General features: G+C 36.9%; 1 protein-coding gene across 9 annotated transcripts in view; it reads left to right on the forward strand.

Moving 5' to 3' along the window:
* MAPK10 (mitogen-activated protein kinase 10) overlaps positions 1–16,221 on the forward strand; it is a 327,807-nt gene that overhangs the window by 153,121 nt on the left and 158,465 nt on the right. For 7 of the 9 annotated variants that reach the window (XM_055297095.2, XM_055297101.2, XM_055297100.2 and 4 more), the window contains exon 3: positions 8,643–8,714. The exons of 1 other annotated variant lie outside the window; for it this stretch is intronic. In XM_055297095.2, coding sequence (XP_055153070.1) covers positions 8,649–8,714 — 66 coding nt within the window. In that variant the 5' untranslated portion in view covers positions 8,643–8,648. Of the gene's footprint in view, positions 1–8,642; positions 8,742–16,221 lie in introns of all 9 variants that reach the window. One more of the 9 variants, XM_055297098.2, reaches the window with a different exon arrangement.

A 16,221-nucleotide genomic window follows, 5' to 3' on the forward strand; every position in this document is an offset into this window, starting at 1 on the left:
CGTAATCTTTTAGCTACGGTGTTACACTGGAGTCTTTGTAATGCTAACTAGGAAAGGGCAGGATGCTTGCTTTTCATAGCAAGATTATTCATTCATTAAAAATTAAAACACATTGTTTGTTTCGGGGCGGGGATGCTGGATGTTATTATTTCCCACATGTCCACTTCAGCAGTACAGAACTGAAACGTCCCTGCTGGGTAGCATTTCTGAAGTCATTGTGCTTGGATTCTTTCCTTCATATTTCCACTACTGCAAACTCCTCGCTCCTAATTTGTTAGTATCAAATGTATCACAAATTCACAGGTTTCAATATGAGGAGATAATTTAAAAACGTAGATTTGTATTTTTAAAATTGGGTTCTTCTTTCATTCAGTAAACATTTTCTCAACATTATCTATATACCAACAGTAGTGGTATGCCCTGGGGTTGTGAAGATTAATAAAACATAGTCATTTTCCTTGAGAAGGTCTTAAATAGAATGGAAAAGACATATAAATGAATGGTTACAATACTATACGATATTCATAACAAAAGTAATGAACAAAGTGCTGTGAGAAGACTGAGGGAAAGATCAAAGAGTGACTGGAAGACTTCCCTGTTTAATGTATGCTACAAGACAGTGAACAACAATGAAACAATGTATTTTGAATGCTGAAAATGAACAGTTTGAAAATAGAAATAAAATTAAAATACCATTTAAAATAATATCAAAACCCATGAATGCTTACAAATAAACCTTAAAGAAGAGTATAAGAACTATACACCTTTATACTATGTGAGTAAATACAAAGTTCCTTTTTGGTAATTTCTTCCAAATATAATTGCCTCTTTAAAGCACAACTAATAGCAATGTTTTATGAGGTCTATAATGTGTGTATAAGTAAAATATGTAACATCAATAGCTCAAAGGATTGGAGAGGAAAATGGAAGTATACTATTATAAGTTTCTTAAACTATATGTGAAGCAGAATATTATTTGAAGCCAGATTATTATAAATTAAAAATGCAGGGTGTTAACTCTAGAACAACCACTAAAAAAAGAAGAAGAAAAAGACAATTTAAAGCTTCACAAAGAATATATAGGAGAATATCTCTGTGAACCTGGGAATAGGCACAAAGCCAAAAACAAGCTAATCATAAAAGGAATATAAATGAAAAAATAAATTCATAAAATTAAAAATACTACTAATTTAAAAATAACATTAATAAGCTGAATATGTGAGCTGAAGGCTGAGAGAAAATATTCGTAATGCGTGTCTCTAACAGAACACTTTTATCTGGAATAGATAAAGCATTTCTATAATTTGTAATATAAAGATAAAGCCTTCCCCCCACCCACAGTCCACTATCCATTGAGCAAAAGACTTGGAAAAGCACTTCACCAAGGAAGATAAACAAATGGCCAATAAACACATAAAAAATTCTCAAAATTATTAGTCAGCATTATATTTTTAAACACTAAAATGATTAAAATTTAGAAAACTGATTACATCAAATGTTGGCAGGGATGTGAAGCAACTGAATTTTCTTATGTTGCTGCAGGAGATTGAAAATGGTTCTGGCAGCTTTTAAAAAGTTAAACATATTCTTTCGACCTAAGTGTTTATCAGCAGAAGAATGGATAAAGAAACTGTGGTACATATATATACACAATGGAATATTGTTAAAGCATAAAAGAGAATGAGATCCTGTCACTTACAACAACATGGACAGAACCGGAGGACGTTATGCGAAGGGAAATAAGCCAAGCTTGAAAAGACAAATGTTGCATGTTCTCGCTCATATGTGGGAACTAAAGAAACTGATCTCATGGAGATAGAGTGGAATGATGATTACCAAAGGCTGGGAAGGGTAGTGGAGGGGAAGGAGTAAAGAGGGAATAGTTAATGGGTACAGAAATACAATTAGATAGAAGCAATAAGATTTAGTGTTCAGTAGGATGATTCTAGTTGACAATAATTTACTGTATATTTTAAAATAACTAAAAAAGTGGAATTAGAATGTTCCTAACCCAAAGAAATGATAAATGCTTGAGATGTTGGATATCTCAATTACTCTGATTTAGTCATTACACATTGTATGCTTGTATTAAAATTTCACATGTACCCCATAAATATGTATAGCTGTCATGTATCCATAAAAATTAGATATTAAAAAAATTACACATAATACTATTCCTCAATCCAATAATTTCTTCTCTAGGTATTTTTCCTAAGAGAAATGAAAACATACTTATGCAAAAAGACAAGTTCATAAATGATCATAGCAGCATTATTATAATATCCAAAAAATAGAAACATCTCAACTATCCAAATGCAGAATCAATTAACAAACTATGGTACATTTTTGTCAGCAATAAAAAGGGACAGTTGCTGATAAATACAGTAACATGGATGAATACTAAAGACATTTTGCTGAGCAAAAAAAGCCCAACAAAATAGAGTACAGGCCGGGCGCGGTGGCTCACCCTTGTAATCCCAGCACTTTGGGAGGCCAAGGCGGGCGGATCACGAGGTCAGGAAATCGAGACCACGGTGAAACCCCGTCTCTACTAAAAATACAAAAAAAAAAAATTAGCCGGGCGTGGTGGCGGGCGCCTGTAGTCCCAGCTATTCGGACAGGCTGAGGCAGGAGAATGGCGTGAACCCGGGAGGCGGAGCTTGCAGTGAGCCGAGATTGCGCCACTGCACTCCAGCCTGGGCGACAGAGCGAGACTCCGTCTCAAAACAAACAAACAAACAAACAAACAAAAAAAACAGGGTACATGCTGTGTAATTTCACTTACATTAGTTCTAGGAGAATAACTAATTTATAATGAAAGAAGTTAGAACACTGTTTGGAGGGTGAGGAGTATTTTCCAAAAAAGGCACATGGGGTTTTCAGACTATTCTCTGTTCATTGGAATGTGTGTTTCAGGGATATATGCATTTTTCAAAATTCATCCACCTGTACACTTAAGAATGGTTCATTTTGCTGTGTAAATTAGACTTGAATCAAAACTATTTTGTTAAAAAATTAAAACATTAACAAAGTAGTGGTTACTGTCTGGCAAAAATTATACATAAAATCCCTGGACATGCAATAAAATAACATCACAGATTAAAATTTAAAGAGTAAATTGCTCCTTTTGTTTTGTTTTTTACTTACTGATTATATTTAGTATTTTTTCCTATAGAGAATTTATTTTTCAAATATAACAAAAAATCTAAAATGGGGAAAGTTCTAGAATTTATTAGTTCAGTAGTTTAATGGTTCCTTTTATCTTCCTGCTTTACAAACCTCAGCATTTCTCCTCAAGAGTATTTCCTATTAGTGGCTATTATGAGTGTTTGGTACATCATACCAAACGTGCATACACATCCATGCATACACAAGGCCCAGCAGAACACTGAAGGACCACTGATTCCTTGTATCACTTGACCTTTTTTCTGTAAAATATTTCAGACATACCCAATAGTATATGTTTCGTATGTTTAAATAATGTTTGATATGCTTCATAGGGTTTAAATAATGTAACAAACATGTGTGAACCCCACTGCCCAGCTTCAAGAAGTAGACATAGCTAATGTCTTTGAAGCTCCCTGCATGCCCCTTACCAGTGGCATTCCTCATCTCCCCAGGATAATTATCTCATCTCTTGGATTTTGCTTTTTTTATTACTTTGCTTTTAAAAAACAGTTTTATCATACTAAAGCAATATTCTTAAATAAGATATTGTTTAGTTGTGCATATTTTCAAAATTTCATAAATGGATTAAGTATCACATAACAAAAAAAGAGATGTTGTCATATTTGATACTTGTTTCACTGTTCAACTATTTCATTGCCGTATGGTATTCCACTAAAGGAAAATACCACAATTCATTTATTCATTGTTCTTTCTATGAATATTTGTTTTTTTTCCCAGAGTTCATTTTTATTATTTATTGTGCTATTATAAAAATATTCTAATGAACTTTCTTGTACGTGTATACTGGTAGAAAAACATAAGAGTTTCTCTAGGAATATGTGTAGATGTGGAATTATTGTGTTGTAGGCTATGCAGAAGTTTGCTAAATAATGGTACTTTCCCTCTAAATTTAGTTGTTCCAATTGCCACACCTATTAGTAATGTACAAATATTCTCATCAACCTCCTTTCAAATACTGAATGTATATTATACTCTTCAGCTTTTGACAATATGAAGGATATGAAATAGCATCTCAATATGATTTTAAGGTACACATATATTTGTGAGCGCTTGTATTTTTCTTTTTTCATGAAATTCTTCAATTTTGGGGGTTTTATTTATATATTGGTCCTTTGTCCTTTCTTCTTGATTTTTAAGGAACTTTTTATAGATTCTCAATACATTTTTCACTGTTTATATGTATTTTGATTTTTAGTACAAACATGTGGACTACTTTTTATACCAATTATCACATATTTTAATAAACAGATTATTAATTTTAATATTGTTTATTTTATTAATATATTTTTCAAAGCTTAGCATATATATTATTTATGATTTATTTCACAGAAACAGTCAACCATATTTTCTTCTATATTATTTAAAGTTTGGCCTTTCCTGAAGTTTCTGATCTGTCTGGAATTATTTTTTGTGTACAACATGAGGTAGGGATTGTCAAGGACGCTGGAGAGTCTGAGATGTTACCTTACTTGCAAGTTCATAAGTTAGCCTTTGACAGTTTTATGGATATTGGCAGAAGATACAGGACTCCTGGGTCAGATACGAGGGTCTTTATTACTCAGAGCAATAGCAGCAGTTAGAATGTCAGAACTCATGTCAGTTCCTTGGGCCCCAGTTCCCATAGGATGATGTAAAGTTCAGGTGACCCCGGCACACACCGTTGCATTATTGAAGAGAAACCTCAAGCTAAAGGAACCCAAATCTTTTGTGATGGGCAGTAAACATGCCTGACTTTTGCCCCAGAGAGCCCGCCCCATAGTCACTAGATCTACCCTTTGCTCCAGAAGGAGACACTATCTCTATCTTTCAAGGCTGGCTGCTATATAATCATCCTTAGCAAGATAGTCTGGAACAAACTAGTGTTTCTGTTTGCAAAACATGTGGAAATATGAGAGGGCCATAGAGAATTCCAACAGGAATCTACTTTCTCCCCATCCCCATATAATGACTAATTGGGGTGGATCAGCATGATTTAATGCATAGTTTCTTCCTTCCTCAGATGTTTGCAGTGCTTACCTTGACATAATCTAGGCAAACAGCCACTTGTTCTTCTTCAGGAATGTCTTATATATTCTTATCCTTTCAGTCTTCCTTAAATTTAAAAAAACCTGCAGAAGTTCCAATGCAAAACATTTTTCCTTGCAATTCAGACCTTCCCTCTCAGATTATTTTGCTTCCTCCTAAAGTTTATTGAAAACTTCCTATAGTAAGCTTTATGCAGTGTCTCCAGTATGATTTCCCACTGTAGATAGGCCTAAATCTTGTTTCCTGTACTCTGCATGCTACCTTTTAAGAACTGAAGTTCTGAGTGGCTGGCAAGACGGCTGGCAAGATGGCTGGCAAATTGTCTCTGTTTGCAGATGACATGATTGTATATTTAGAAAACCTTATTGTCTCAGCCCCATATCTCCTTAACCCGATAAGCAACTTCAGCAAAGTCTCAGGATGCAAAATCAATGTGCAAAAATCACAAGCATTCCTATACACCAATAGTAGACAGAGAGCCAAATCATGAGTGAACCCCCATTCACAATTGCTACAAAGAGAACAAAATACCTAGGAAAACAACTTACAAGGGATATGAAAGACCTTGAAGAGCAAGGAGAACTACGAACCACTGCTCAAGGAAATAAAAGAGGACACAAACAAATGGAAAAGCATTCCATGCTCATGGATAGGAAGAATCAATATTGTGAAAATGGCCATATTGCCCAAAGTAATTTATAGATCAATGCTCTCCTCATCAAGCTACCAATGACTTTCTTCACAGAATTAGAAAAAAACTACTTTAAATTTCATATGGAACCAAAAAAGAGCTCATATAGCCAAGACAATCCTAAGCAAAAAGAACAATGCTGGAGGCATCATGCTACATGATTTCAAACTGTACTACAAGGCTATAGTAACCAAAACAGCATGGTGCTGGTACCAAAACAAATATATAGACCAATGGAACAGAGCAGAGGCCTCAGAAATAATGCCACACATCTACAACCATCTGATCTTCGACAAACCTGACAAAACCAAGCCATGAGGAAAGGATTCCCTATTTAATAAATGGTGTTAGGAAAACTGGCTAGCCATATGCAGAAAACTGAAACTGGACTCCTTCCTTACAACTTACACAAAAATTAGCTCGAGATGGATTACAGACTTAAACATAAGACCTAAAACCATAAAAACTCTAGAAGAAAACCTAGGCAATACCATTCAGGACATAAGCATGAGCAAAGACTTCATGACTAAAATACCAAAAAGCAATGGCAACAAAAGCCAAAATTGACAAATGGGATCTAATTAAAGAGCTTCTGCACAGCAAAAGAAACTATCATTCAGAGTGAACAGGCAACCTACAGAATGGGAGAAAATTTTTGCAATGTATCCATCTGACAAAGGGCTAATATCCAGAATCTATAAAGAACTTAAACAAATTTACAAGAAAAAAGCATAAAACCCCATCAAAAAGTGAGTGAAGGATATGAACAGACACTTCTTAAAAGAAGACATTTGTGCAGCCAACAAGCATATGAAAAAAAGCTCATCATCACTGGTCATTAGAGAAATGCAAATCAAAACCACAATGAGATAACATCTCATGCCAGTTAGAATGGCGATCATTAAAAAGTCAGGAAACAAAGATGCTGGAGAGGATGTGGAGAAATAGGAATGCTTTTACACTGTTGGTGGGAGTGTAAATTAGGTCAACCATTGTGGAAGACAGTGTGGCGATTCCTCAAGGATCTAGAACCAGAAATACCATTTGACCCAGCAGTCCCATTACTGGGTATATATCCAAAGGATTATAAATCATTCTACTATAAAGACATATGCACATGTATGTTTATTGCAGCACTGTTCACAATAGCAAAGACTTGCACCAACCCAAATGCTCATCAGTGATAGACTGGATGAAGAAAATGTGGCACATATACACCATGGATTACTATGCATCCATAAAGAGGATGAGTTCATGTCCTTTGCAGGGACACGGATGAAGCTGGAAACCATCATTCTCAGTAAACTAACACAGGAACCGAAAACCAAACACTGCATGTTCTCACTCATAAGTGGAAGTTGAACAATGAGAACACATGGACACAGGGAGAGGAACATCACACACAGGGGCCTGTCAGGGTGGGGGCCTGGGGGAGGGATAGCATTCAGAGAAATATCTAATGTAGATGATGGGTTGATGGGTGCAGCAAACCACCATGGCACGTGTATACCTATGTAACAAACCTGCATGTTCTGCACATGTATCCCAGTACTTAGAGTATCATAAAAAAATACACATAAAAAAAGAAGTAAAGTTCTAGTCATAAGACATCAGCAGATGGCCTATGACAAACAGCGGCCTCAGCTCATTTACTTCTCTGCATGTATCCTTTCACATTGTTTCCAACTTCTCAGAACTTTTCATGCTTTTATTTTTGACAACTCAGCTATGCATTCTGAAAGATGTTTTGTGTATTGTATATTAACATTTTTAGGGATTTTGCACTGATAATGATTTTCAGGACATCTATCAATCCTTGCCAAAAACAGAAGTCATATATTGATAGTGTTTTTAAATGGTTTAATCTGACAGTATTGTGCGTTTTGCACACAATAAACATTCAACAAAGTGTGTTTAATTGAACTGAAAAAAATTTATTTGGGTTTCTCTGATGTTCCTGTGTCATTCTCAAATAACTTAGTACCTAATTTGGCATACTACCATTAGATAACTTTTCCTCTTCTTAAAACTTTGCAACTTATAGAATATTTTGAACATAAAGAAAATGATATAATTGAATTTTTGTACTTCCCACCAAGATTAAACTTATGTTAATATGGTGCCTAATACTTTTTACTCCACAGTTATATGTACTTAAAAGCAATATATAATCATTTTTGTATATTTTGTAATTTTAAAATTTCACACAAATGTAGTGTATTCTTTATATCTGTTACAAACTGCTTTTCTCCGTCAACATCATGTTTGAAAAATTTATCTATACTGATACACTAAGCTGTAATATAATTACTCCAAGTCCTATATAGAATTCTATTATAAATTATATTTTATTTAATAGTGCTTTTATTCTACAATAAATATATATATCCTGTTGAGCATATGTTTGAGGGGTTTTTTTGTAAATTAAATGTTAAGAACTGAAAATACTTTATAACAGGATGTATTTCCCTTTAAATTATTAGGTATGTCCACTTTCTTATATCTAATCTTTATGAGTGTGATGGAATTGATCGTTATAAAAGATAGGACATTTTAACCTTATTTCATTATTAAATACAATTTGTGAAAGGTATAGTACAGATCAAGATAAGGATTATGTTGGAGATACGTTGTGCATGGTACTTTGCACATAACTCAAATTATGCCAAAATCTATATTGTTATATAATGAAAAATTAGTGATTTGAAAATTTATGCTCCATTTCTTTTTCCTCTAGGTATTTATGAGCCTTCATTTCTTATATTACTGCAGTGAACCAACATTGGATGTGAAAATTGCCTTTTGTCAGGTGTGTGTTCCTTACAGGTAAAACAAGGTACAGTATATTCCCTTGTATTTCTACTTTGACATGCCATTTGCATACATTCCACACCAAAGTCAGTATTTATATCATATTAAAAGTAGTTTAGAATTAGGAGCTGGCAAGATGGCCTAATAGAAACAGCCCCAGTCTCCAGCTCCCAGCGAAATCAACACAGAAGACGAGTGATTTCTGCATTTCCACCTGAGGTAACTGGTTGATCTCACTGGGAATGGTTAGACAGTGGGTGCAGCCCACAGAGGGCAAGCTGAAGCAGGGTGGGGCGTCGCCTCATCCAGGAAGCGCAAGGGGTCAGGGAACTCCCTCCCCTAGCCAAGGGAAGCCATGAGGGACTGTACCGTGAGGAACGGTGCACTCTGCCCAGACGCTACGCTTTTTCCATGGTCTTCGCAACCTGCAGATTCCCTCAGGTGTCTACACCACAAGGGTCCTGGGTTTCAAGCACAAAATGGGGCGGCTGTTTGGGCAGACACCAAGCTAGCTACAACAGATTTTTTTCATACCCAGTGCTGCCTGGAACACCAGCAAGACAGAACCATTCACTCCCCCTGGAAATGGGGCCGAAGCCAGGTAGCCAAGTCATCTAGCTTAGGGGATCCCACCCCCATGGAGCCCAGCAAGCTAAGATCCACTGGCTTGAAAATTCTCACTGACAGCACAGCAGTATGAAGTCGACCTGGGATGCTCAAGCTTGGTGGGGGGAGGGGCGTCTGCCATTACTGAGGCTTGAATAGACAGTTTTCCCCTCACAGTGTAAACAAAGCTGCTGGAAAGTTCGAACTGGGCAGAGGCCACCACAGCTCAGCAAAGCCGGTATAGCCAGACTGCCTCTCTAGATTCCACCTCTCTGGGCAGGGCATCTCTGAAAGAAAGGCAGCAGCCTTGGTCAGGGACTTATAGATGAAACTCCTTTCTCCCTGGGACAGAGTACCTGGGTGAAGGGGCAGCTGTGGGCACAGCTTCAGCAGACTTACACGTTCCTGCCTGCCAGCTCTGAAGGGAGCAGCAGATCTCCCAGCACAGCAATCGAGCTCTGCTAAGGGACAGACTATCTCCTTAAGTGGGTCCCTGACCCCACACCGCCCAGCAAGTGTCGACAGACACCTCATACAGGAGAGCTCCAGCTGGCATCTGGCGGGTGCCCCTCTGAAAAAAGCTTCCAGAGGAAGGAACATATGCAATCTTTGCTATTCTGCAGTCTCTGCTGGTGATACTCAGGCAAACAGGATCTGGAGTGGACCTTCAGCAAACTCCAGCAGAGCTGCAGCAGAGGGGCCCGTTAGAAGGAAAACTAACAAACTGAAAGGAATAGCATCAACATCAACAAAAAGGAGATTCACACAAAAACCCCATCTGAAGGTCATCAGCATCAAAAACCAAAGGCAGATAAATCCACAAAAATGTGGAAAAGCCATCGCAAAAAGCCCGAAAATTCCAAAAACCAGAATGCCTCTTCTCCTCCAAAGTATCATAACTCCTCACCAGCAAGGGAACAAAGCTGGATGGAGAATGAGTTTGACGAATTGACAGAAGTAGGCTTCAGAAGGTGGGTGAAAACAAACTCCTCCAAGCTAAAGGCGCATGTTCTAACTCAATGCAAGGAAGTTAAGAACCTTGAAAAAAGGTTAAAGGAATTCCAAACTAGAATAACCGGTTTAGAAAAGAACAAAAATGACCTGATGGAGCTGAAACACACAGCATGAGAAATTCGTGAAGCATACACAAATATCAATAGCCAAATCGATGTGGAAGAAAGGATATCAGAGATTGAAGATCAACTTAATGAAATAAAGTATGAAGACAAGATTAGAGAAAAAGGAATGAAGAAGAATGAACAAAGCCGCCAAGAAATATGAGACTATGTGAAAAGGCCAAACCTATGTTTGATTGGTGTACCTGAAAGTAGCAGGGATAATGGAACCAAGTTGAAAACACTCTTTAGGATATTATCCAGGAGAACTTCCCCAACCTAGCAAGAGAGGCCAACATTCATATCCAGGAAATACAGAAAACACCACAAAGATAATCCTTGAGAAGACCAACCACAAGATATATAATCGTCAGATTCACCAAGGTTGAAATGAAGGAAAAAATGGTAAGGGCAGCCAGAGAGAAAGGTTGGGTTACCCATAAAGGAAAGCCGATCAGACTAACAGCAAATATTTCTGCAGAAACCCTACAAGCCAGAAGAGAGTAGGGGGCAATATTCAACATTCTTAAAGAAAAGAATTTTCAACCCAGAATTTCATATCCAGCCAAATTAAGCTTCATAAGTGAAGGAGAAATAAAATCCTTTACAGACAAGCAAATGCTGAGAGATTCTGTCACCACCAGGCCTGCCTTACAAGAGCTCCTGAAAGGAGCACTAAATATGGAAAGGAACAATTGGTACCAGCCACTTAAAAAGCATACCAAATTGTAAAGACCATCGACACTATGAAGAAACTGCATCAACTAATGGGCAAAATAACCAGCTGACATCATAATGACAGGATCAAATTCACACATAACAATATTACCTTAAAGATACACATGCTAAATGCCCAAATCAAAAGACACAGACTGGCAAATTGGATAGAGTCAAAATTGGATACAGTCAAGACCCATCGGTGTGCTGTATTCAGGAGACCCATCTCACATGCAAAGACACACATAGGCTCAAAATAATGGGATGGAGGAATAGTTACCAAACAAATAGAAAGCAAAAAAAAAAAAAAAAATAATAAAGCACGGGTTGTAATCCTAGTCTCTGATAAAGATCAAAAAAGACAAAGAAAGGCATTACATAAAGGTAAAGGGGTCAATGCAACAAGAAGAGCTAACTATCTTAAATTTATACGCACCCAGTACAGGAGCACCTAGATTCATAAGGCGAGTTCTTAGAGACCTACAAAGAGGCTTAGACGCTCGCACAATAATAGTGGGAGAATTTGACACCCCATTGTCAATATCAGACAGATCAATCAGGCAGAAAATTAACAAGGATATTCAGGACTTGAATGCAGCTCTGGACCAAGTGGACCTAATAGACATCTACAGAACTTTCCACCCCAAATCAGCAGAATATACATTCTCAGCACCACATAGCACTTATTCTAAAATTGACCACATAATTGGAAGTAAAACACTCCTCAGCAAATGCAAAAGAATGGAAATCATAACAAACAGTCTTTCAGACCACATTGCAATCAAATTAGAATGCAGGATTAAAAAACTCACTCAAAACCACAGAACTACATAGATACTAAACTACCTGCTCCTAAATGACTACTGGATAAATAACAAAATTAAGGCAGAAATAAATCAGTTATTTGAAATTGAGGAGAACAAAGACACAATATACCAGAATCTCTGGGAGACAGATAAAGCAGTGGTTAGAGGGAAATTTATAGCACTAAATGCCCACAGGAGAAAGTGAAAAAGATCTAAAATCGACATCCTAACATCATAATTAAAAGAACTAGAGAAGCAAGAGTAAACAATTTCAAAAGATAGCAGAGGACAAGAAATAACTAAGATCAGAGCAGAACTGAAGGATAGATACACGAAAAACCCTTCAAAAAATCATGGAATCCAGGAGCTGGTTTTTTTGAAAAGGTTAACAAATTAGATAGACTGCTAGCCAGAATAATAAAGAGGAAGAGAAAGAACAATCAAATAGACACAATAAAAAATGAAGAAGGGGATATCACCACTGATCCCACAGAAATAGAAACTACCTTCAGAGAATACTATAAACACCTCTATGCAAATAAACTTGAAAATCTAGAAAAAAATGGTTAAATTCCTGGACACATACACCCTCCCAAGACTAAACCAGGAAGAAGTCGAATCCCTGAATAGACCAATAACAAGTGCTGAAATTGAGGCAGTAATTAATAGCCTACCAACCAAAAAAAGCCCAGGACCAGACAGATTGACAGCTGAATTCTACCAGAGGTACAGAGGAGCTGGTATCATTCCTTCTGAAACTATTCCAGACAATAGAAAAAGAGGGACTCCTTCCTACTCATTTTATGAGGACAGCATCATACTGATACCAAAACCTGGCAGAGACACAGCATAAAAAGAAAATTTCAGGGCAGTATCCCTGATGAACATCAATGTAAAAATCCTCAATAAAATACTGGCAAACCGAATCCAGCAGCACATCAAAAAGCTTATCCACCATGACCAGGTTGGCTTCATCCCTGGGATGCAAGGGTGGTTCAACATATGCAAATCAGTAAATGTAATCCATCACAGAAACAGAACCAATGACAAAAACCACATGATTATCTCAATAGATGCAGAAAAGGCCTTCGATAAAATTCAACACCATTCATGCTAAAAACTCTCAATAAACTAGGCACTGATGGAACGTATCTCAAAACAATAAGAGCTATTTATGACAGTTCCACAGCCAGTATCATACTGAATGGGAAAAGCTGGAATAATTCCCTTTGAGAACCAGCAGAAGACAAGGATGCCCTCTCTTACCACTCCTATTCAGCAGAGTATTGGAAGTTCTGACCAGGGCAATCAGGCAAGAGAAAGAAATAAAGCGTATTCAAATAAGAAGAGAAGAAGTCAAATTTTCTCTGTTTGCAGATGGCATGATTGTATATTTAGAAAACCCCATCGTCTCAGTACAAAATCTCCTTAAGCTGATGAGCAAATTCAGCAAAGTCTCAAGATACAAAGTCAATGTGCAAATATCACAAGCATTTCTATATACCGATAATAGACAAACGGAGAGCCAAATCATGGGTGAACTCCCATTCACAATTGCTACAAAGAGAATAAAATACCTAGGAATACAATTAAAAGGGATGCGAATGACCTATTCAAGGAGAACTACAAAACATGGCTGAAGGAAATAAGAGAGGACACAAACAAATGGAAAAACAAAACATTCCATGCTCACGGATAGGAAGAATCAATATTGTGAAAATGGCCATACTGCCCAAAGTAATTTATAGATTCAATGCTATTCCCATCAAACTACCTTTGACATTCTTCAAAGAGTTAGAAAAAACTACCTTAAATTTCGTATGGAACCAAAAAAGAGCCCGTAAAGCCAAGACAATCCTAAGCAAAAAGAACAACACTGGAGGCATCACGCTACCTGACTTCAAACTATACTACAAGGCTACAGTAACCAAAACAGCATGGTGCTGGTACCAAAACAAATATGTAGACCAATGGAACAGAACAGAGGCCTCAGAAATAATGCCCCATATCTACAACCATCTGATCTTCAACAAAAATAAGCCATGGGGAAAGGTTTCCATATTTAATTAATGGTGTTGGGAAAACTGGCTAGCCATATGCAGAAAACTGAAACTGGACCCTTCCTTACACCTTATACAAAGATTAACTCAAGATGGATTAAAGACTTAAATGTAAGACCTAAAACCATAAAAACCATAAAAACTGTAGAAGAAAACCTAGGTAATATCATTCAGGACATAGGCATGGGCAAAGACTTCATGACTAAAACACCAAAGGCAATGGCAACAAAAGCCAAAATTGACAAATAGGATCTAGTTAAACTACAGAGCTTCTGTACAGCAAAAGAAGCCCAGAAATTATCACCAGAGTGAACAGGCAACCCACAGAATAGGGGAACATTTTTGCAATATATCCATCTGACAAAGGGCTAATGTCCAGAATCTATAAAGAACTTAAATTTATGAGAAAATAACAAACAACCCCATCAAAAAATGGACAAATGATATGAACAGTCACTTCTCAAAAGAAGACATTTTTGTGGACAACAAACATATGAAAAAAAGCCCTTCATCACTGGTCATTGGAGAAATGCAAATCAAAACCACAATGAGATAACATCTCATGCCAGTTAGAATGGTGAGCATTAAAAAGTTAGGAAACAACAGATGCTGGAGAGGATGTGGAGAAATAGGAAAGCTTTTACACTGTTGGTGGGAGTGTAAATTAGGTCAACCATTGTGGAAGACAGTGTGGTGATTCCTCAAGGATCTAGAACCAGAAACACCATTTGACCCAGCAATCCCATTACTGGGTATATATCCAAAGGATTCTAATCATTCAACTATAAAGACACATGCACAGGTATGTTTATAGCAGCACTGTTCACAATAGCAAGACTTGCAACCAAACCAAATGCCCATCAGTAATAGACTGGATAAAGAAAATATGCCACAAACACACCATGGAATACTATGCAGCCATAAAAAGGATGAGTTCATGTCTTTTGCAGGGACACGGATGAAGCTGGAAACCATCATTCTTAGCAAACTAACAGGAACAGAAAGCCAAACACCCCATGTTCTCACTCACATGTGGGAGCTGAACAATGAGAACACATGGACACAGGGAGGGGAATATCACACACCAGGGCGTGTCCAGAGGGATAGAATTAGGAGAAACACCTAACGTAGATGACGGATTGATGGGTGCAGCAAACCACCACAGCACATGTATACCTATGTAACAAACTTTCATGTTCTGCACATGTATCCCAGAACTTAAAGTATAATTTTTTTAAAAAGTAGTTTAGGAAATGGAAGTGAATAGGTGTTTTGTTTCTAATTCATTTAAGTTAGAATGGGAATAAAGGTAATTTTTTCTAGTTTTATTATAAAGCGATTTCTTCTTTGATTATATTTACACTTAAAGATTTTAGTATTTGTTTTCAAATCCTTGAAATGGGGCTTTAACCTTAAAAATAGCTTCATTCTGTACAGTAGTCCCCCCTTGTCTGTGGTTTCGGTTTCCACAGTTTCAGTCACCCACTGTTAACTGTGGTCCTCAAAATATTAAATTGAAAATTCCAACTCATGAGTTTTAGATTGCACGCTGTTCTGAGTAGTGTGAAGAAATCTTGTGCCATCTTGCTCCATCCCACTTAGGTTGTGCAGCACGTCCATATAATGCCACCTGCTAGTGAATTACATAACAACCATCTCTGTTATCAGAATGACTGTTGTGGTATCACAGTGCTCGTGTTCAAGTAACTTTTATTTTACTTAATTGTTCTATTTTTTATTAGTTATTGTTGTTAATATCTTACTGTGCCTAACTTATAAATTAAACTTTATCATAGGTATATATGTATAGGGTTCAGTGCTATCTGTGGTTTCAGGCATCCACTGGGGGTCTTAAAATGTATTCTCTGAATATAAGGGGAGATTACTGTATTATTATTTCTCATCATAAGAACTGATTAGCCTCAAATAGAGTATCTCTAAAACCACTATAATAATATACAGGTGGTACTCAGTTTGTTTTCTGATGCCTAATTCTAACCGGTACTTATAATAGTAAAAATGTTAACCAACAATAATGACAAACAACAGTATATTTAACCTAGAAGGGAAAGTAAGAAGGTGGCAACAACGTTTGGTAGTGTGCATGGACTAGATAAGAGTTGACTTCTTTGTATTTATGAGAACCCTATCTTTAAGGAGAAGGCTCCCTAGGGCACCTACATAAACTTCAAGTATGTTTA

This window comes from Symphalangus syndactylus, chromosome 10 (genome assembly GCF_028878055.3).
Source record: "Symphalangus syndactylus isolate Jambi chromosome 10, NHGRI_mSymSyn1-v2.1_pri, whole genome shotgun sequence".
In the NCBI taxonomy this organism is placed as follows: Eukaryota; Metazoa; Chordata; class Mammalia; order Primates; family Hylobatidae; genus Symphalangus; species Symphalangus syndactylus.